This window comes from Artemia sp. Qi Xiang Cuo, chromosome 6 (genome assembly GCF_049724085.1).
Source record: "Artemia sp. Qi Xiang Cuo chromosome 6, ASM4972408v1, whole genome shotgun sequence".
Classification (NCBI taxonomy): domain Eukaryota; kingdom Metazoa; phylum Arthropoda; class Branchiopoda; order Anostraca; family Artemiidae; genus Artemia; species Artemia sp. Qi Xiang Cuo.
In genome coordinates this window covers 31,634,556-31,657,336 of record NC_142799.1, presented here as the reverse complement: position 1 = coordinate 31,657,336, position 22,781 = coordinate 31,634,556, and the positions used below count along the sequence as shown (strand labels likewise).

The following is a 22,781-nucleotide window of genomic DNA, read 5'->3' as shown; positions in this document are numbered from 1 at the left end:
GTCCATATATTATTGGGAGAGGATGATCTTTTGACATAGATATTTCCTAACCATTACGTAACGCATCATTTACATGTATATTGGAATATTTCCCATTTGCAGGAAAATGGGGGGCTTGAACCCTGAAAAACCCTCCCTTGGGGATGCCTTGCTGATTGGAAAAATACAGAACCAAAATAATTATTATTTAAGAGATCAACCGAAGAAGAACCTAAGAAGCTTAAGTTAGGGGCTATTCAAATTTAAAAATAATTAGTTTTCCTAGGAAATCCTCCGAGAATACATTTTGAACAAGTTAATGTTTAAAGTGCAAAGACATAAAAGGAAAAGAAAGTAATCCTGACTACATAACACATCATCAAAGCTAAAAACAAAAGAGCAAAAATGAGATTGAATTAAAAAAACTTATGTATATACATGCTCAATTAATATTTACGCTTACCATGCCATCAAAAAAAAAAAAAAAAAAAAAAAAAAAAAAAAAAAAAACAGCAAACAGCAAACATACAAAGCAGTTTTCAAATATTGAAACGTAGATACTCGAAATAAGTGAAATTTCATACTTTTTTAAATCTGCTTCTCGGAAATTCCATGCTTCTTGGAATCGAATTTCACTAAATTAGTGAAACGATATAAAATACTATTTTAGAACAAGAAAAAGAGATTTTATGATTTCAACATTTTAATCCCTGTTAGTTGACAGAATTGCTGGAGCTCCTGATACTTTTCTAGCTGTTGCAGATGGTTATTTTTGATAATTGTTCATCCAACAGAGCTTATCTGAATTTCAAACAGTTCGTGGTAACGAACTGTAAGTAAGGAGCGACCCGGCTCAATGGTAACCGAAACTCTAAAACACGGAATTTTGATACCAATAGATACATCAAAAGAATCAGATGTTAATGCTGATTTCAAAAATATAAGTTTCATCAAGTTTAATCTTACCCATCAAAAGTTACTCGCCTGAGAAAATTTGGCTGATTTTCGAAAAAAGGGGAAAAGACCCCCTAAAAGCTATAGAACCTTAATGAAAACCAAACCATCATATTCAACGTATCAGAGAACCCTACTGTAGAGGTTTCAAGCTCCTATCTACAAAAATGCGGAATTTTCCATTTTTGCCAGAAGAAAGATCACGGATGTGTGTTTTGTTTTTTTTTTTATTTGTTTTTTTTTCTTTTCGTATTGACCCAGTGGTCCTAGAATATCGTAGGAGGGCTCATTGGAACGGAAATTAAAAGTTCTAGTGCCCTTTTTAAGTGATAAAAAAAATGGAGGGCAACTAGGCCCCCTCCCACGCTCATTTTTTTCTCAAAGTCACCCGATTAAAATTTTGAGATAGCCATTTTGTTCAGCATAGTCGAAAATCTAATAAATATGTCTTTTAGGATGACTTAATCCCCCACAGTTCACAGAGGAAGGGCTGCAAGTTATGAACTTTGCCCATTGCTTACATATTGTATTGGTTATTGGGAAGTATACAGACATTTTCAGGAAGGCTTTTATTCTGGTGGGGGGGGGGGAGGGGCGGAAGAGGGGGTTACTCGGGAGAATCTTTCCGTGGAGGATGTTTCTTTGGGGTAAGGGACATTTCTATGATCAGAAATTAATGATCAGAAATTAAATTAAATTTTTTTTTTTTTCAACTGAAAGTAAGAAGCAACAATAGAACTTAAAACGAACAGAAATTATTACGTATATGAGGGGGTTCTCCCCCAAGTCAAAACCTCGCTCTTTACGCTACAGTTTTTTTTAGTGCTTTCAAAAGAGCTAAATTGCCAAGTTTAAATTTGAAATGAAAAAAATTAATTACTTTGCAGTTTATGCAACTCAAATAATTTGATTAATCGACTTTCCCTAGACTTATAGAATTCTGAAAACTAGCGCTTCACAGAAAACACACAGCCCACAGAAAAACAGTACCACTGCCTCAGTAAAGAGCAATACGGTTTCAATGTATTATTTTTTTTTCCTGTAGGCAACTTTGTGTTGAAAGCGTTGTCGTAGAAACTTGGGGGAGAGGTAATTTAATTAGAAATTAGAAGTTCTAGTGTCTTTAAGAGTCAAAAGTGATTGGAGAGCCACAAACCCCCATTCCACACCCTTCTGAGTTTTAATCCCCTCCCCCCAAAGAGATTCAATCAAAATTTTAAGATAGGCGTCTTGGTTAAAATAGTCAAAAGGTCCAATAACTGCCTCTGGTGATAACATGACCCCCACAGCCCAGTGGAGCAAGGGCTGTAAATTATGGAAGTTGCCAATTGTTTAAATTTAAGCTTTAATATTGGGAATGGTAGCATATTTGATCCTGGGTCCTCAAAAACACTGAGTGCATTAAGGTGAAGCTTTCACGGAATTTTGAGGGGGATGTTGGATATAAATCCAGAGACAGCTGAAGGTGTCAAATTAAAATTTTAGGGTATGTTGATAGAGATGTTGAACTAAATCAAAGGACACCATCTGCATCCAGTTTTTTTTTTGTAAAAATTACGTGTCTGCAGTAACCTATCTCAGGAACGACTTAAGGTACTAAGTGAAACTTCCAAGGTATGATGAGGTGGATGTAAAATTAAATTGAAAGACTTTGTGCACATGCAAGTTGTGAAAAGGGCGTATGTACAATATCTGAGGCATAGCTAAGGATATTAACTTGAAACTTTCAAGGAATGTTCAGGGATATTTTGGACCGAATAAAAATACACAACTAGATCCGGCTGTCAAAAGAACTTACATGCAATATCTCAGAAATGGCTAAGTGTATTAACTTGAAACAATTAAGGCATATAGAGGGGTATTTCGAACTAGATCAAAAGACACTATGTGCACCCAGGTTGACATAATAGCATATCTGCAATATCTCAGAAACGGTTAAGGGCATTTTGTTAACCAATAAAAAAAATCCAAGTAAATTAAAAACGAGCAGAAATTGATTTAAAAAGTAAAATAAAAAGGTTAAATCAAAGACGAGTAGTAAGAAAGTAGAATAATAATTCAAACCTGAAACAAACAGAAATATACAAACTACAAATAGGAGCAGGGCTAATGCTTCAAGCTTTCTAAAAGCAAGAGTGTCATGAGTGCTTTACAGGAAACGAAATTTATTTTAAAGTTTTTTTTCTTGTTTAACATTAATAAATACAATATTGCCGAGACAGACAGGACTCAATAGGATTATGTGTTAAACAGTCAGCCTACTCTCACTGGTCCTTTTCAGTAGTCTTGCTTAGTATCAGGGTTTTCATTTTTTTTTCTGTAGATGTTATGAAAACACTCCTTGACATGAAAATTGTTTTCAATTAAGTGCAAATGACACTCTGGCCTTTAGAAGGCCTAGGGGGCGTTAACCTTGCTCTTATTTGAAGTAATGTCTGTTTTTTTAAGTTTAGCTTGATTATTCCTTTTAATTTTTTTTCGTTTTGGGTCTTATTTATTCGTGGATAGTGATTTCTGTTCGTTCAAAGTTTGAATTATTATTTCACTTTATTTGTACTCTCCTTTGGTTGACCGCATATCTTCATTCTTCTATGAAAGACGTTTTTTGGGAAAATTTTTTGAAGATTAATTCTCTAAAGGACTCAACCTTGCTCAGTTTCCAGTACAGCACTAGTTTTTCAAGGTTCTACGATTGCAAGGAACTATCATGCATCATTTTCTTTCGCTAGTTTTGTAGATATTATTTTATAGGTGAAGGCTGTCATCAAACACAATTTTGTAAGCCATGTTGGCCTACCATATAAAAAAAACAAATTAGAAGAAATAAAGATCAAAAATAGGAGTTTTTTAAGGCCAAAGAAAATACTGGATATAAAAAGCAAATATTTGAGGAGCACAGGTTTGCCGCTATCGGGGAAATTAGAAGAAAACGTAATAAATATAGATGAGACAGCTGGAATATAACGAAAATGATAACTGAAAGATCTTAAGCCTAACCGGCCAGCAATGACAAAAAACCAAAAAACAGAAAAATATCTAAAAAAAAACAAACAAACAAGACTGTGGCCAGGGGAAAGAAAAGGAAAACCAAATAAACAAAACAAATCTGATATTTCGCATGTATAAAAACAAGGCTTCTTCAGCACGAAAGACACAAAAAAAACAACAAAAAAACAAGAAAAAACTAAAAACCAATAAAACCACCACAAAAAAAAACAACAAAAATGTAAACTCGGCGCAAACTACTACACGTAGGGAAAGGATGCTCATATAAAGTTACTTCAGTTAGGACACCAGAGTAACTGAGGAAAAATAAAAAACTGTAAATTACTTTAATTATTCAGTAGCGAAATAATCCTTTTGTTAGCTATTACTGAAGCAAATCGTTTTGGTCTAACAGGTAAAATAGTCTCCTGGTGATTATTTAAAATTTTTACTCCCTTATTGACAATTGATTCACTCTTTAGAAGGTTATCATAAATTGGGTCAATATTTAAATTACCCGTGTCCCTATTTATGGAAAGGTTAGTAAACATATGTTTTTTAATTTCTATGGCTTCCCTGGCCCATTGGGTGTACCCCTTATCATTAGAAATAGCCAAGGCTTCATCAAATTTTACAAAATGGTCTGGTTGAAGCCAAATATGCTCTGCTAAAGCTGAAACGAAAGTTTCTGGAGGCTTGCTTAATTGTAGGGTTTTTTCTATTGAATTACGGTGTTCAATAAACCTTTCAACAAATTGTTGGTGAGTCCTACCAATATAGAGACTCACCAACAATTTGTTGGAAAGGTTTATTGAACACCGTAATTCAATAGAAAAAACCCTACAATTAAGCAAGCCTCCAGAAACTTTCGTTTCAGCTTTAGCAGAGCATATTTGGCTTCAACCAGACCATTTTGTAAAATTTGATTAAGCCTTGGCTATTTCTAATGATAAGTGGTACAACCAATGTGCCATTTAAGCCATATAAATTAAAAAACAAATGTTTGCTAACCTTTACATAAATAGTGAAACGGGTAATTTAAATATTGACCAATTTTATTATAACCTTCTAAAGAGTTAATCAATTTTTAATAAGGGAGTAAATATTTTAAATAATCACCAGGGGACTATTTTACCTGTTAGACCAAAACGATTTGCTTCAGTAATAGCTAACAAAAGGATTATTTCGCATCTGAATAATTAATGGAATTTACAGTTTTTTTATTTATTCTCAGTTACTCTGGTGTCCTCATTGAAGTAACTCTATTTTAGAATATTGGCCCGACGTGGATTAGTGTGCTCCGAGGGTACATTTTTATTGTTTTTTTTTGGTGTTGTGTTTTGTGGGGTTTAGTTTTATCTTGTTTTTTTTGTTGTTTTTTTTTGTGTGTCTTTATTGCTGAATAAGCCTTGTCTGTATACAGGCGAAATATCCGCGTTGTTTTGTTTCTGTTGTTTTTCTTTTATCTCCACTGGCCACAGTCTCGTTTGTTTGTTTGTTTTTTTTAGAGATTTTTATCTTTGTTGGTTTTTTGAAAATTATAACCAAAGAAATCAGAAAGCCAACAAAAAAAAACAACTTGAAACCGAAATTGGAAGAATTAGAAATCTAAAAACAAAACACCGCAGAAAACTAACAAAAATTACAACAAAATAAAATCAAAATTAAAATAATTACAAATTTAATAGCCAAAAATTGAATTCCAAGGGCCAACATTTCACTAATATCTGCAATTTGCACAATCCAAAGATTTCGTTTGGTGCTATTAAGTGACCATTTCTGAAGAAGGGGGGGGGGGTGTCCTACCGATGTATTTGCTTTATTCATCGATTATTTTTGTTGGCTTTAAACACCCCTTTCTTTATCTTTATGTCGTCAAATTTGTTTCTTTTTTCAAATTATCACAGCTATCTTAAATTTCAATTATTAATAAAGTGTGTTCTTTGAGTAAAGTTCCATTTTTAAACAACATTTAACTGTCAAGTGAATGTATATGAGATATGAGATGAGATATACATTTATTAAAAAGGAAAACAAACACTATTCGCCTTTCGCCTGCCAAGAAAGGCAATAAGCTTGAAAGGGCAAGCGAGGTTATCACTCTCAGCTAATTAAAACAACATTCATACCTTGCTAATTAACACACAAGAAACTTATCTGATGAAGGAATAAAGGAAAAAAGAGAGAAAGAGGGAAAGACAAGAAGTAGATAGAAAAAAAGCAAAAAAAAAGCAAAGTAAATCGGGGAAACACCTTAAATAGAACGACAACCTGGAGTGGGCTTAACACCAAATTCCCTCACGAGTTAAAACAAACTTCTTTGCCCATGACTTGAAAGCCGGAAAACTTGACGCATTTTTCACTCACTCGGGCAATATATTCCAAACATGGGGACCATAATGGCGAATCACAAAAGATGCCCGAGTGGGGCTCCTAAACTCACGAGTTAAGTTATCAGCTTTTCTTGTATTATGATCATGACGGTCTCTATTAAAAGTAAAAAGATTTTCAAAAGCAGGGGTGAGCAGCTGATTCAAATATTTATACGAGAAAATCGCGACCTGGTAATCTTGAATTTGGGATACATCTATTAATTTATTCTTTTTAAAATGCTCATGAGCAGGAACCTCTTCAGAATCATGAAATTCAGAGAATAATTTTACAGCTCTGTTCTGAAGTTTTTGTACTCTTTTGAAACATGTTACAAAATTACTTGCCCATATAGAGCATCCGTAGCTAATATATGGGTAAAATATAAAAAAATAAATCATTTTCAGGATCTTTTTTGGGACTAGATTTTTAATTCTTTACATCACCCCAAGGCCTCTGCTTAATTTTTCAGCTATTGCACTTGAATGGTTTTTCCACGACAGGTTTTCATCAATTAAAAACCCCAAATACTTCGTTGCTGTTACTCTCTTTATCACAGTTTCTTGAACCGTGATAGGGTCATTTCCAGCACTAGACGAAAGTCTAGAAAATATCATGAAAAAAGTTTTAGAAAAGTTCAGGGTTAACATATTTTGCTGAGAAAAAGTTAGAAATTCAGGAACTGCATTAGGAATTTTATTATATAAAACATCAAGAGAAGGCGCCGCCAGAAAGAGCGAAGTGTCATCTGCAAACAGGATGACACCAGCCTCTGACAGGTAGTGTTTCACTCGATCAATGAAAATAATGAAAAGTAGAGGTCCCAAGATGAAGTGAATGTATAGTGAATGTATGTTCCTGAAATCACTGCTATTCCTGAAATCACTTCCTGAACATTTGGTTCACATGGCTCAACTACTTTCTTTCAAATATTAAAAAAGAGTTAGTCTGGAAAGTGAATAGTTTGCCTGGGCACCAAAAAGAGATTTAATTTAATAAAAAAAAGTTTTAATCTATTTTATCAGAGAACAATCTTTTTCAGACTTCCGTCAATATTTGCAACGAAAATCATTATTATATTTGGATAGAGAATCGAGTGACGAATTAATCAGACTGTTTGTTTCTTGGTTATATCTTTATGGACCTTTTCCGTCTTATGCCTCCCAACACTAAGAGTTGCTTGTACAGATATGTTAACACTAAAGTAAATAAAACCCACAGAACTTGAAAGTATATGGGAAACGCAAATTTCATCTGGTTTATCAAATTTCAGTGTCCTTTGGAGGGGGGGGGGGGTTCAGGGTAGAAACGGAAAACTGAAGTGCTGCTCGAAGGGTGTGGCATGGAGCGCACATAGGACAACGAATTATAGGAAACACCATAAAAAAGCTTGATATGTTGAGGGTGGATTTTGGGGAGGGATGGATTTTGCATAGGGTTTTTAACGAGTTGTCAGTCCATTGAATATCCCAGAATTTCCACTTCTTCGTGTTATGGATAAAATTGCTATTTTTTGGCAGAAAATGGCACGCTACTGTGGCGTGATCCCTTTTGTAACTTAAAAAAGACATTAGAAATATTAACTTCCATTTAAATGAGTCCCTCGTGATTATCTATGACCTGTGATAAAATTAGTCACTTCTGGAAAAAAAGGAGGTACAACAGTTATATTACTCATGCTCTAACCTTCTACTATACACTGTAATCCTTCAGTTTAGGGATTTAGACTATGACAGATAAAATTGCAATCTTAGAATTTGTATTTCCCGGCATTTTAGTCCCCAGAAGAAAAATCGATGTACTTAGTCACAAAATGGCAGAAACGGCACTTTGCTGTCGAGTGATCTCTTTTGTTGCTTAAAAGCGCACTATATATTACTATTTTCGTTGAAATTGGCATTCTCCAAATATTCTATAAGAATCAGATCACCCCTTGAAAATAAAAGGAGACACATCAATGCTACCAATGCAAAAATTTTATTTCCTTGTTGTTTAAGGTGGGAGACTGTAAGTTTCCCGCTTAGTATTTCTGACAATATTGGTTCGAATGATGTACTATTTTTTTTTATTTGCACCATTTCAAGTGTCTTCTGGCTTTCATGAAATTATTCAAAGCTTGTTTCAGTATTTGCAACTTACTATTTTGCTAAATCTGAAGAGTAATTATTATTTGTGATTCAGTGTCTATTGAAAAATTTTCTCAAAAAAAAAATTGAGACCATAAAGATGCATGGAAGGCACAGGTGTATTTACTTATGCAAAGACTACAGCAAATATTCTGATTTTAATTGAATTTCCACAAAGAAGACTTGAGAGAAAGAAGACTCCCATTGGAGACAAAAAGGGTGACAAGAGTTGCAATCTCAGCTCAAATTCAAGTATCCTTCGCTCCATTTTTGAAGTTTTATTCACCACATTTTACATATATATACGAATTTTTTACTGGTAATCTCAGTTACATCTCTTGTAATCTCGACTCTATTCGGCGCATTGTTGGTGACGTTTCTTAGAATACTTGGTGACAATTCCGAACTCTGGGGTCAATTTTCATAATTATCGGTGAAACTATTTTATTTTAATACTCATCATTTTTTACTAGAAGTCTCGGTGTCTTTTCTTGTTTTCTTGGTTATACTTTATGCGTAAGCATAAAAAGGCATCAAGTGATATGTTCACTATATTCATAAGTCAACAATATGAACTGCAAAAATCACTCTCAGTGACATTTCTTGGTATTTTTGGTGACAGATTTTGCAATCTCGGCTTTAATTTATGCAATGTCGGGTAAAAAAAATTATACCCTGGCAACATTTTTTACCTTAACAGATTACCTTATTTATTTACTGAAAATATATACTCCACAGCTTTGATTCTCAGCTCCAAGTAGTGTAATTTTCGCGTCCGCAATATATATATATATATATATATATATATATATATATATATATATATATATATATATATATATATATATATATATATATATATATATATATATATATATATGTATATATGTATATGTATATATGTATATATATATATATATATATATATATATATATATATATATATATATATATATATATATATATATATATATATATATATATATATATATATATATATATATATATATATATATATATATATATATAAAATAAAAAAATAGAGTGACAAAAGCAGCAATCTTGGTGACATTGTTTGAGCCCTCGGCTCCTTATTGTCTAATTTTGAGCCGAAAGGACTGCCATATGAAAATATTAATCGAAATAATTATTTGTTACAAGCTGCCAAAGCTAATTACCCACCTAGTGTCGAAAAAGTAATAGTGAGTCAGCATAAGATAAACTGAATCTTGCAATAACAATAATCGCATATTTTAGTTATTATCATAACCAGTCTTAATCACCATATTAATCTTAGTTATTAACACGCGTAACAGTGATTAACTGATAATAAATGCTTATAATAGTTGACAAAGTATCGTGAGTTTCTCTTATGTTTTCGCCATAACTTTGGAATTGTAAGTTCCCAGTCGGATTAAATACAGAAAAAAAAATAATTAAAAGAAGATTAACATTAATAATTAAAACGAGCCCAAGTACTTAACGTAATATGTCACAATAAAAAAAAGCAGACCTAACAATGATTGAAGAGATCAAACCTGAAAGGAGCCGGAATTACGTTTAATAAAAGAGCTGAACTGACAAAGAACTGAAAGAGCCACACATAAGATTTGGGCCACCCTTCCACCCTCAAAGACTATTGATTCATGGGCTTTACTTAAAAATAGATTTACTGCTACAAATTAGAGGTAGCACTGCTTAAATAAAGAGCAGTAAAGAAAATAAATAAGGCACAAATTTACAATAGTGAAGGTAATTAGTAACCCCTTCCTTTAAGTCATTGACGCCACTTCTGGTAAGAAAGATCGAATAAGATTTATAAGAGGCCAATAGAGTGACGTCATTATAATAAATATTTTTAACTAAAATCTTTTCAAAACAGTCCTAGCATCATTAATTCAAGGAAGTTCAACCAGGACTCTTTAATGATCGTTAAAGTTTTAACGATCGTATTTTAATATGACTTTCTTTTATATTTTTTTTCTCATTTGTTTTGCTGAGGGTTGAAATCTCTTGGATATAGGGTCGAAATATTCATTTAGAGTTCGCATTCCACTGTCTTATAGAAAAAAATTCTCTATTGTTTTTAACTTATATTTTGTTGTTTATGATGGAAAGGCAGTGGGTTCTTCGTCACTAACAAATGCATTCTTTGGACGCCGGATTATTAAGGGTTCTGATCTCTAGTTATAAAACCAAATGTTTCTCCGCATCTAGGGCTAGCTTCATCTAGGGCAAAACAAAAGGAGGTCGTCCCCAAATGGGTTGGAAGAGGTGCTGTAAGAAAGGATTTAAAGGAACTTCTTAAAGGGAGGATGTTAAGAGGAAAGCATTGATTGGGTTGAAGGAGGAGCGTTGGTGGCTGTGGTATCCTCAGTAATTTATTTAGCACACAAGCTCCATGGGGTAGGACTACAAAACAAACAAGAAATAAATAACAAATCTAAATCACCCTAAACCCACAATTTATTTCAATCAAAATAGAAATAGCACTTACAAGCTTACACCAAACAGTTTGTGGTAACGAACTGTAAGTAAGCAGCGACCAGGCTCAATAGTAACCGAAACTCTAAAAAATGGAATTTTGATACACATAAATATATCGAAAGAATCGCCTTTTTATGCTGATTAAATAAAAAAAAAGTTTTTTTAAACAGAAAATAAGGAGCGACATTAAAATTTAAAACGAATATAAATTATTTTGTATATAAAAGGGTCTTCCCCTCCTCAACGCCTCGCTCTTTACGCCAAAGTTTTTATTGTTTTAAAAAATAAAGTTTGGAGACAGAGTGAAACTTTAGCGTAAAGAGCGAGGCGTTAAGGAGGGGACAGCCCCTTTCATATGCGGAATAATTTCTGTTCGTTTTAATTTTTAATGTCGCTCCTTACTTTCAGTTAAAAATCAAGGCCGTATCCAGGGGGGGGCGGGGAGTTACCCGGTTTGACCCCCCCCTAAATTTTTGACCGAGTTGAAAATTAGTCTAAAAAAGACCTGTAAAGACGAAAATACCTGTAAAGACGGGAAAAAATCGTGTAACCCCCCCCCCCCCCCCGAACAAAAATCCTGGATCCGCTCTTGTTAAAAATACTTGTTTTTTTAATCTAATTTCTGAATGTTTTTGATTTTGGCTCGCCGCACATGAATAATTTAGACGAAATTTGCATATTAATATACTTTTTTTGGCTCAATGGCTTTCTCTAGATTTTGATCTGACGTAACTTACGAATTAGCTTACGTAACGAACTTCTATATTCGTATATTTTTATTACGTATATTAGGGAATGACCCTAATATACGACCTATATGACCCTAATAATCACAAATGCCGTTAATTACAATAAATACCTCTGATGATAGTACTAAAAAAAACTTGAGCGTAAAGAGTTAGGTAATGACTAGGGGGCGAACTCAATCATATATGTAATAATCTCTGTTCGTTTGAAGTTTTGATGTTGCTCCTTACTTTCAGTTGAAAAAAAATTGTGTTGTTTTATTTAATTCCGATCGTTTTTTAAATAATGGTGGGAAATCCGGCGCCCTTCATAGCAATGTCCCTTCCTCTACGAAAACTACCTCCACGGAAAGATCATCCCACGTACCCCCCCCCCCCCTAACTACCAGAAAAAATCCCCCCTGATAACTTCTGTGTACTTCCCAATAACCAATACTATATGTAAACATTGGGCCAAGTTCATAACTTGAAGAACTTCCCCCGGGGACTGTGGGGGATTAAGTCATCCTCAAAGACATAGTTATTGTATTTTTAAACCACGCTGAACAAAATGACTATCTCAAAACTCTTATCGGGTGACTTTGGGAAAAAAATGAGCGTGGAAGGGGGCCTGGCTGCCCTCCATTTTTGTTGGTCACCTAAAAAGGGCACTAGAACTTTGTTCAAAAGAGCCCTCCCGCGATATTCTAGGACCACTGGGTCGATACGATCACCCCTGGAAAAAAAAACAGTAAATAAACCCGCATCCTTGATCTTTCTTCTGACAAAAAATTCCATATTTTTGCAGATATGAGCTTGAAATTTCTATAGAAGGGTTCTCTGATACGCTGAATCGGATACTGTGATTTTCATCAGAGTTCTATGACTTTTAGGAGGTGTTTCCTCCTTTTTTCGAAAATAAGGGAAATTTTCTCAGGCAAGTAACTTTTAATTGGTAATATTAAGCTTGATGAGCCTTATATATTTTGAAATCAGAATAAAAATCTGATTCTTTTGATGTATCTATTGGTATCAAATTCTGTTTTTTAGAGTTTCGGTTACTATTGAGCCGGGTCGCTTCTTACTTACAGTTCGTTACCACAAACTGTTCGATTTCAAATATATATATTTCATTAATTTTAGTGTTACCCATTAAAGGCTACACGCCTGAGAAAATTTGCCTGATTTTCAAAAAAAAGTGGGAAACGCCCCCTAAAAATCAAAGAATCTTAATGAAAATCACACCGTCGGATTCAGCGTATCAGATACCCTACTGCGGAGGTTTCAAATTCGTATCTGCAAAAATGCAGAATTCTGTATTTTTTGCCAGAAGAAAGATCATGGATGTGTGTTTATTTGTTTGTTTATTTGGTGTTTTTTTTCTCTTTTTTTACAGTGGTTATCGTATAGACCCAGTTGACCCCGATATTAAAATATCTGGAGAGGGCTCATTCAAACGAAAATTAAATTCTAATGTCCTTTTTAAGTGGCCAAAAAGATTAGAGACCAACTAAGCCCCTTCCCACGCCTCCTTTTCCTTATATTTGCCGGATCAAAATTTTGAGATAGCCATTTTGTTCAGCATAGTTGAAAGGCCCAATGATTATGCCATTTGAAATAATATGGCCCCACGCAACTCCTGGGGAAAGGTCTTTAAGTTATAAAACTTGCCCATTATTTACGTATAATATTTGTTATTGGGAAGTCTGCATACATTTTTCTGTTGGGGCGGGGGGTGACTTTTCTTCTGGGGGATTTTGTACTGGGAGAATTTGCTATGGGGAAAGAAAGTTTCCAGGGGGTGAACTTTTCAGGGGAAAATTCAGAATGGGGGAGTTTACCAGAATTCCGACACGAAATTCTTTTTATGTCTGGGTTAAATTTTCACCGGGAATTAATGGTCTAGAGGATATTTCTGCGAGGAAGAGGGATTTTTCTGTGGAAGTGGAGCCAGATTTCCTGCCATTATTTAAAAAATCAATCAGAAAATAAATAAAAAACAAGTTTTTTTTAACTGAAGGTAAGGAGCAACCTTAAAACTTAAAACGAACAGAAAGTATTACGTATATGAGGGGGATTGTCCCTTCCTAAACACCTCGCTCTTTACACTTAAGTTTCAATTTTGTCTCAATCCTTTAAGAACGACACCTGAAACACAAGGTTTGTTTAGTATAGAAGCGTTTTTTTTTTTTTAGTATTAAAAAAAAATTAGCGTGAAGAGCGAGATATTGAGGAGGGGGTAACCTCCTTCATATACGTAATAGTTTCTGTTCGTTTTAAGTTTTAATGTTTCTCCTTACTTTAAGTAAAAAAAAACTTGTTTTTTTAATTTAATACCCTATAAAAGCCTCTTTCTACGTTTCTTGGGTATCTGATCAAGCAAAACCAACCACCTTTTAATCCCCATTTCCTTGCTGATAAACGTAGCCTCTCCATCATCTGGGTTGTAAAGATTTTTATCACTCTCCTTATCTATTGGGAGTGAATAAGAACCTTCACTATGCCATATCCTTCAGAAGTATTCCTTTCTTTCCCCAACTGAGAAAAAGTGGAAGAAATATTGAATTTTTTTTAAAGAACGATTTTAATTACCTTTGTTGCTTTTTCTCTTCCAGGCTTTAAGGATCTTGAGTCTCAAAATGGGACGTTAGAAAAGAACCCACTTGATGGTAGATCAAAGAACTCTTCAAGAGACACCGCATTGCCAATTACGGAAGAAATGAAAGAGGAAATTTATGATACTTTAAAGCGGAATAGGTAAGATACCTTAAGAGCATATGTTTGTTCAAAAAATGTTTTTTTTTCTTCTTAAGACTACAATAAAAAGAACAACTTTTTCCAAATGAAGGTAAATAGCGACATTAAAACTTTACACGAACAGAAATTGTTTCATGAATTAATGGGGTTTCACCCTTACCGCTCCTCTTCTTTTGCTAAAGTTTTACTTTTTGCCCTTAGGAATACCTTAGGAAAGACTGCTCAAACAGGTGGGAAATTGGAATGGAATATAAAATATCTTTCCCAATGCCTCAAGAATGGATAATTTATGTGCACTCGCTTTAAACAGTAACATCTTCAGTAGAATTTTTTAAAGACAATTGGCAAATAAAGGACATGTTATTGCCTATTAACTACATTTGTTGCACTCATAAATGCTTTCAGTAAGTTTCTTATATTTTTGATAAATAGTGGGGGAGGGTGATCAAGGTTGGGTTTTTCCCTCATAGACGGTTTGATCTCCATGTGTTTTAAGTTTTATTTTTGGTCATTAATTTTATTTGAAAAAAACTGTTTTTTTATTTAATTTCTGTTGGTTTTTAATGCCATACTTGGGTGATCCTGAGGGTGAGTGGAGCACCGCCCACTCATTCCCACTCTTTACATTGAAATTCCACTTTTGAAGTACACTCTTCGAGAAAAATCCACTCATGTTTTTTATTTGCTTTTCAAAATAAGGTATACTTTTCCTATATAAACATTGTCTTGACCATAATTGGGGAGTTTCTCTGATGGAAAGTTTGAAAATATGGGCCTAAATGCTTTTCTGAGGTCTTAGGCACCCCTTCCTAAAAAGAATCCATTTTAGCAGCCACCTAATAAATAGAATGTAGCTATGCGACACTCTACAGACGTTAGTTTTATTGGATAAACAATCCATAGTAACGTTTCCTTTTCAATCAAATTTCATAGGCAAATCACAAATTTTCCATAGCTTTCAATGGTAGATTGAAAAGGCAATGAAACTGTGTCGACGAGGTTGTCAGTCAAAAGAGGTGGCACCAAATGGAACTCCCAAAGCTGTAGAATTGATTAAATGATATGAACTGATTTTTGGCGTTTTCAGGATTTTCAGGATGACACTTGTTAGGAACCGTCCTTTTCTGGACTTAAAAAGAAAGTTCTGCTCCGTTTAATTGAAACAAAATCATACTTTCTAATAATATAAGTTTAATTATATCTATCTCTGGCAGAAAATACGAAAATCTAAATGGTTTTCCTGAAATTTCTGAGAAAGTTGGTGTCAGCTTTTAGTTTTCTGTCGTTTATTCGTATCTCATATCCAAGTTCTGGAAGTTATAGCAATTCCACCGAATAAGTTCTAAATAGTTTGGCAAAGGAAACTAAAAACGTTTATAATGCGCGACATAGGATGATCCTTTTAGGTTTTGAATCCCTTTTAGGAAACTTGCCTATTATATAACTGGAAGTAAAATTGGTGAACCATTGACGTACAAGAAAGAAAATTTGATATGTTAACTCAGCATTAACTATGTCAAATGAAACAGGAGCAAATAAGGTCTCTAAAATTAGTAAATTTTCGGATACACTTTTAAAAATATCCATTTTTGCTGATTGGCCTTCTCAAAATCAACCAAGTAGTGTAAGAAACGCTCAGATGCTGATAAATCCCAAGATTCTCAAACTAGAAGGAATCTTGTGATCAAAAACTAACAAAGAAAACTCCAATCCAAAACTTACTATAATAATTACACAACTCCTTTTGGAATGACAAAAATCAAAATATTATGTTAGTGACGGAGAATGAACGCTATAATTACTTTTTATTTTATCAACGAAGTTCTTGTCCCTTCATAGTATATCAGTATTTAATGGTGGATTTAATTTTTTTTAAACGAATAGACGATATAATTGAAGTCATTTTTCTTTCAAGCCGAAGTCTGAAAAGAACGACTTCTGTTCCATCATTGACTTCCACGCTTCCTCCACCACCTCCGATGCCTTCTTCATTTTTGGGAGAGCAGAGTAACCATGACATTTTTAATAAAAAGCAGGAGAGTTGTTATGAAATGGTGAGTGGCAAGGAGGATGCTGCTGATTCAACAAGTCTTAGTGCATCAACTGGAAAATATTATGCCCCATCTGGCGGTAAGAGATGTTTTCTCAAGCAGTATTATTTCATCAAAATTACACCACTTATTCTCTTGGAATTTATTATACTTGCATGATACCTTCGGAACCTTCTTTTAAAGAGTCTAGCTTTAATCATCTAGAAATACTTACTCTCGAAAACTCTTTTGCAGTTTAAACGATTCTGGATTTGAGAGGGAGAGGGAGGGCTCCGAGCTAGACCCCGTCACAAACTGAAGAGTCTAATATGATGATAAAATGTAGATATCGGTAATAATTTGTATAGATTAGTTTGAAGTGACGAAAAGGAAGCAACCTGACAATAATAACAAAAACGGTAATCGGGCTGGTCAAAATACGTCAGAAAAAGACAAAAAGAAACCGTGTCGGCTTTAAATTACTATTAAATAAAAAATAAGTGCTCTTTAGGTTAAAGTCTTATTTAGTACCTTTGAAAAAGCTTCTGTTTCTAACTAAACGGCCCTTGTGTTTCAGGAGTCGCTTTTAAAGAATTGGGACAAAGGGTCAAACTTTAGCGTAAAGTGTGGGGTATTGAGGATGGGGTAGCTCTTTTCATATATAGAATAAATTTTGTTTGTCTACATTTTAAAATTGCTCCTTACTTTCAATTGAAAAAACTTTTTTTATGTAATTTTTGATCGTTTTCAATTAATCCCGGGAAATCCGCTTCCCTCTTCATGGAAGATTTCTCCTCCCCCAAAACTCCTCCATGGAAAGTTCCTACTGCGTAAAATCCTCACACCCCCCCCCCCCTCTGGGAAATTAGCCCGGCCAATTCCACCTTTGCTGCAAACCCCCCCAAAAAAATTTCGTGCGGTGGATTGTGCCTTAAAAATGCTCCTTAGCACACTTTCATTTGAAAAAAGACAGGTTATTTATTTTATTTCTGATCGTTTTTTCAAGCCATGTCAGAAATTTCCCTCTATTTAGAATATTTTTCCTGTATATTCCCCCCTCCAATTTAAAGTTTCTCCCGCAGAAAATTTCCTTATGGAAAATTTATCCTGGTGATAATTTGCCCATGGAGAATTTCTGCCGCGGAAAACCCTACTTTACTTTTAGGGGATGTCACTTCACTTACAACTGAAAACTGTATGTATGTTTTGAACAGTCCTTAGAAAGAGCTAATAAAATTAAACTGAATTTTTGATATATAACGACATTAATTGCTGAAAGCTCAGCAGTTCAAGATTTTATTTCACTGTAATTTTTATTTTCAATGTTTTAAGTACAAAACAAAATATTTGTAATATAATTCATTTTCAGTGAAGCGCAAATGACGCAGTAGGCTTTAGACTTTTACAGTTAGGGAAGGGGGCAATAGCCAAACTCTTTTAAGTGATTTTGTTCGTTTTAAGCTTGATTTGCATATTCAATTTAAGTTTCGCTCGTTTTAAGATTTATTTATTCATTTATATTAGTACCCGTTGTATGTTTGTTGGCTATGCTTGGTTATTTAATTTCTGTTCGTTTTGTGTTTCATTTCTTCTTTAATAGTAATTTCTGGTCATTTTGAGTTTGAGTTTTTATATGAATTTTTTTTTGGTGATTTTAAGTTTAATGCGGTCTGTACTCTTCTTTGAAAAACTTTTTTTCGGAAAGTTTTTTTTTAGTTAATTACAAATAAATGATAATAAAATTTATTAGATTCTGAATGGCACTGACTGAGGTGTGACACGAGGAAGGGACGAGGGGGGGGGGATGAGTTTCATTCCTTTTTTGAAATTCCACAATTTTATATTGCGATAATACTCACTCTTCTGTCTTTCTCAATTTCCCTCTTTCTCTTTTTCTGATTCTCTCTGTATTTTTCCTTCTCCTATTTTGGATTTTATTAAATATATGGAAATGCAACTGAAGTATGATTTTCCGAAGATTAAATAAGAACAAATGACACTTCAATACCTCTAGCGTAAAAAATATGCTGCCCATGCCACTGGTCTTATCAGTCCCTTTGTTCTGTTGCTTGAAATAGCCAACAATTTTCAAGTTTTAATGCTATAAGTTTTTGATTCTAAGAACAACGATTCAGTTCTTCGCAGTTAGGTTTTTTTACCATAGAAATAGTCAGCATATATAAAAATCCACATATGCTGGTATTTATTTAGCCCAATTCCATCTTTCCTTAGAATAAATGATTTTGGAAATCAATGAATATCTAGTGTTACAAATGGATGTTTTTGCTAACCACTAGAATCCTTTACTATTAGGTGGGACAAAATCGAGTTCCCAAAAACTTGGTTCGATTCTACTGTTTACATCTGTAATGAAAGGAAACTTGAGTGAGTAGTCAATGTTTTGGGAAGAGCTAGGATAGGTTATTGGAAACTGTGCAATCTGGCAATCCAGCAATAAGGCCAAATAACAAGTAAAAGTTCCTCGAAGAGGGCTGTAGGATGTTACCCGAAAAAGATTGAAAGCGAAACTTCATGAGAGGATTATTTAACAAAATTGGTTACTGTAGGATCGCACACAGCTGTGATGGCCACAGGGCTTTTTGCTGTAATGAGCTGTTGGTAGTAGCAGCGGCTGTGGTAGTCCCAATGTATGCCAATGAAAAAAAGAAAGTAGGCCCTCTATGTACATTCACTATCTTTATGTTTTTTATGACATGCTTTTAATTTGCATATTTCATGCATATTTCATATTTCAAGGATTTCATATTTCTAGCATCAGGCACACTGAAGAGGACTTTGTCACTAAGTGGCTTATCAACAACAATTGATTACTTGCATCTCAATAAACAGATGGTGCTCCCATTTATCCCACCGAAATTTCCAGCCCAGTTATCGAATGATAACAGGCTGATAAAGCCTTCTGAATACTTGAAATCACTTAATTCGAAAAAGACATTTAGAAAACTGAGTGAAACAAACAGCTTGAATATGGAAGTTCTTGATGAAAGAGATGGAGATGAAAATAATTCTTCCAGCTATGACGAAGAGGTAAACATTTTTATTTCTTTTGTTTCGTTATGCAGCAATTTCCAGTAGGGGGGCCCGCAAAAGGAAAACAGTGGTAGCGTAATGTACTCTTGATTACTCCTATAAATTTTAGATTAACATCATACCAATCAACGTTGATCTGTCGTTTAAAACAGATACGTGGAAACAAGCCGTTGCTTTTCTTATGATGGACTTAATGGACAAATATTGGTGAAAAATGAAACATTTTACTAATACAAAAAAATATACGAAAATATATAGCCTACCGTATTATCACATTACTTATAAATGAAAAACACATTGGATACATTGACATTAGTTTCGACCTTACAAGATATGCTGGAACTTCTTTACAATTTTATTAGTTGAAGAAGGTGGGGTAAAACCCAGTGGGAGTCAAATGGCGATTAAGTAAAACCCATTGGGCATACAAACTCAATAAGCATAAAAATCTAGAGTTGATACCTATATGTATGAGGGCAATAAAATATTATTAGAGGTAAAAATATTACAGAGGATATGGGAGCTGCCCAATCTGTTATTAATTTATGAATTATTACATTACGTTTATGCAAAAATTTCATCCAACGAATCCAGAGTTTTGTATAAAGAAGCTATGCAAGCAATCATTTCAAACAATTTGTGATTTTTTTCGGTTTTTCTGCCTTTCTTCTTTATTTCTCATTCCAAAAAGAATGTAGGCTTTCAAGAACAATTATAAAACCTCGTTCCTTTAGGGGAGGGGAGGTGTATAGGGTTGAATCCCCTTCAAAACTCTTTTTTTATGACATATATGCCCAATTATAATAAAATTTAAGATTTTAGTCAGTCGAAGATAAGTAATAAATTGGAAAACTTACTGCTGGTGGCTTCTATTTACCCAAAAATGGTATCTAATGGTACTTGCAAAACTCACTTTGGGAGTTAAAGACATTTTGATACATCTCTTTTTTCAAATCTCTTTTCACGAAGCTTTATAAGAATTGGGCCTTTCTTATCAGATAAAAATCAAGAAACTCATCAAAGGCCGAGCTGGGTTTTCGAGGATTATCCTTTATTACATTTATACTTCTTTACTCAAAGCCTCAAATTACATAAATCTGAAAGTGGACTTCACTATGTTTGAGGGGCTCCTAGCAATCGTTTGGAATCCTTAGAAAATATTGAAAAATCTCAACTTAAATTTTTCTTATCTTAACTTAAGGAGTCTGAGCTTATAAAGTAATTTAGCCATTGAGAGCTTTGATTAGCTCTTGCAAACTTTGTCGGGGAAATTTCTTTCCAAATACGATTAGAAATGTTTTGAAATAGAATAATGCATTAAATAATCCACCAAAAGTAAAACAAGATATATTGAGTGCTTGTTTTATTCAAAGTGCATTATATACCTTTATTCACTCACGGAAATAGTTGCGAGGTGATTATTTTTAGAAAAGCGTCTCTGGTAGTTAAAAGAGGACGCCTCGAGCAAGGCACTGGTCTTCAATTATTAGTAAAAAACAAAGAAAAAAATATTTTCCGCTTTCCTGTAAAATCTGCGCCGACGCAGCAGAAAATGCCCTACAATAAATGAGTAGGTAAGCAACCACCAAGCATCTGACAATGCAGAGTGTTTGCTGATGCTTAAACTGCAGGCTGCTTCAAACACTTGAAAAGAAAACTTACAGAAAGCTTTGTTGATGATATGTAACAAAAAGTGTTGGGAGTTTCCCAAAACACGTACAAATCTTTTATAAGGTCTTCTGCGGATATGCATTGTAAAGCTTCTTTTGTTACTGCAGCCACGCTAAACTAAGACTGGATATAAATGGAGCCTCCTTCTGTTTCACAGTATTTTAAGGAGGAGAAAGAAGCCACCGACAGTTCATGTTCTAATCTCCTAATATTTTCATAGGAGACTATTTCCCTGTTTTAATGTCCAACTGCACATTCAGGTGGTAAAAATAATTCTAAGTAATAAAGGAATGGAATCATGTCATCAAATAGTTAATTGCACCAAAAATCTTACCCAAAAAAAACACATAGTGAGTGGGTGAATTACGGCTAAATCTGATGTAGGTAAAGATTTAAAATCTTGGTTCTAAATAAGTCTAATTAGAAATGAAAGTTAAGAATTTAATTAAAGATTAAAGGAGCATAAATTACCACAAATATTGTAGTTCTTCCGCAAGGCACCATTGAATATTAGCCTAGTGACCGGAGAAGCGTGGATTTCAATTTCGTTCATCCTCTCCACCATTTAATATCTATTACTGTGAGCCACTTTGAAATATCGTACAAAATTCACCGGTATAATTATATCGACGCAATCTTCTTGTCGACCGTTTGTGATCATTATTGAAATTGGGAAGTAAACAAAAGAGGCTTATTGATTTAGAATGCCCCCGTGATTCAACTGATAATTCAGTTTTAGATGATTCTATCCCAAATTCATCAAATAATATCCAACTCATATTATCAACCTCAAAAGATATTCAGAGTAAAATTCAAGCTCTTCAAAATCAAATGAGCGATATTCGTGCTGATTCTAGGAGTTACTATCCAGAGCTGAGGCTATAGAAATCGCTAAAAATCTCAATTTCAAGTGATACTCGGAATTTAAACCGAATTAAAAAATCTTCAAACCGCTGTAAATCGGAAAGAAGTTTCAGCAAAAATCGACCAGCCAAAAAACAAGCTGATGATTCTGGAGAATGGTGATCGTTGGAACAATACTATTGCTTGGACCCTGAAATGTTCCTCCAAAAAGGAAAGTATTTAGAAACTCGCTGATTTCTGTTCGAACTATCTATCACTCCAGTTTGACTACATAGTTGCAGAATGAAGTGAACAATTTTCAAAATTCCCTCTTCGAGACCACGAAATGAAGGTTTTCAGTTATGCAGGCGAATAACACACTCCGGGACAAAAATTTTAGGGATACATTTGATATCGATAATAATGCATCTTTCCCAAAGTACATTTATTAGATGATGTTACCTCAATAGTGACATACATTTGAACCTCGCTTGCTGTGAGAAGAAATGAACACCGTCAGAGGAGACTGCAAGCTTAGATTTCCTGTTGTCCCTCCAGTATTCTGCTATGTTAATGCTTCTGGTGAAAAAAAAAGAAAAAGGAAAGTAGAATGGTTCATTGCCAAACATAATTAAAGTTCCCAGTATGTGAAATCTTGTGAATTTAATGAATGATATTTTTCTTTCTCTCTTTGAACTTTTATTTTTTTCAGATAATAAGGTATGATTGTTTATTTATGGCAAATGGTGGAACAGTATGGTCTTTGGTTAGAGAAGTAATTTGCGAAATTACTCCATAAGGGG

General features: G+C 34.0%; 1 protein-coding gene across 1 annotated transcript in view; it reads left to right on the top strand.

Moving 5' to 3' along the window:
- The window catches only part of f (espin protein forked), a 136,801-nt gene that overhangs the window by 74,394 nt on the left and 39,626 nt on the right, over positions 1-22,781 (top strand). The window contains exons 7-9 of the mRNA XM_089090646.1: positions 14,242-14,383; positions 16,299-16,513; positions 19,187-19,461. Coding sequence (XP_088946772.1) covers positions 14,242-14,383; positions 16,299-16,513; positions 19,187-19,461 — 632 coding nt within the window. The remainder of the gene's footprint in view (positions 1-14,241; positions 14,384-16,298; positions 16,514-19,186; positions 19,462-22,781) is intronic.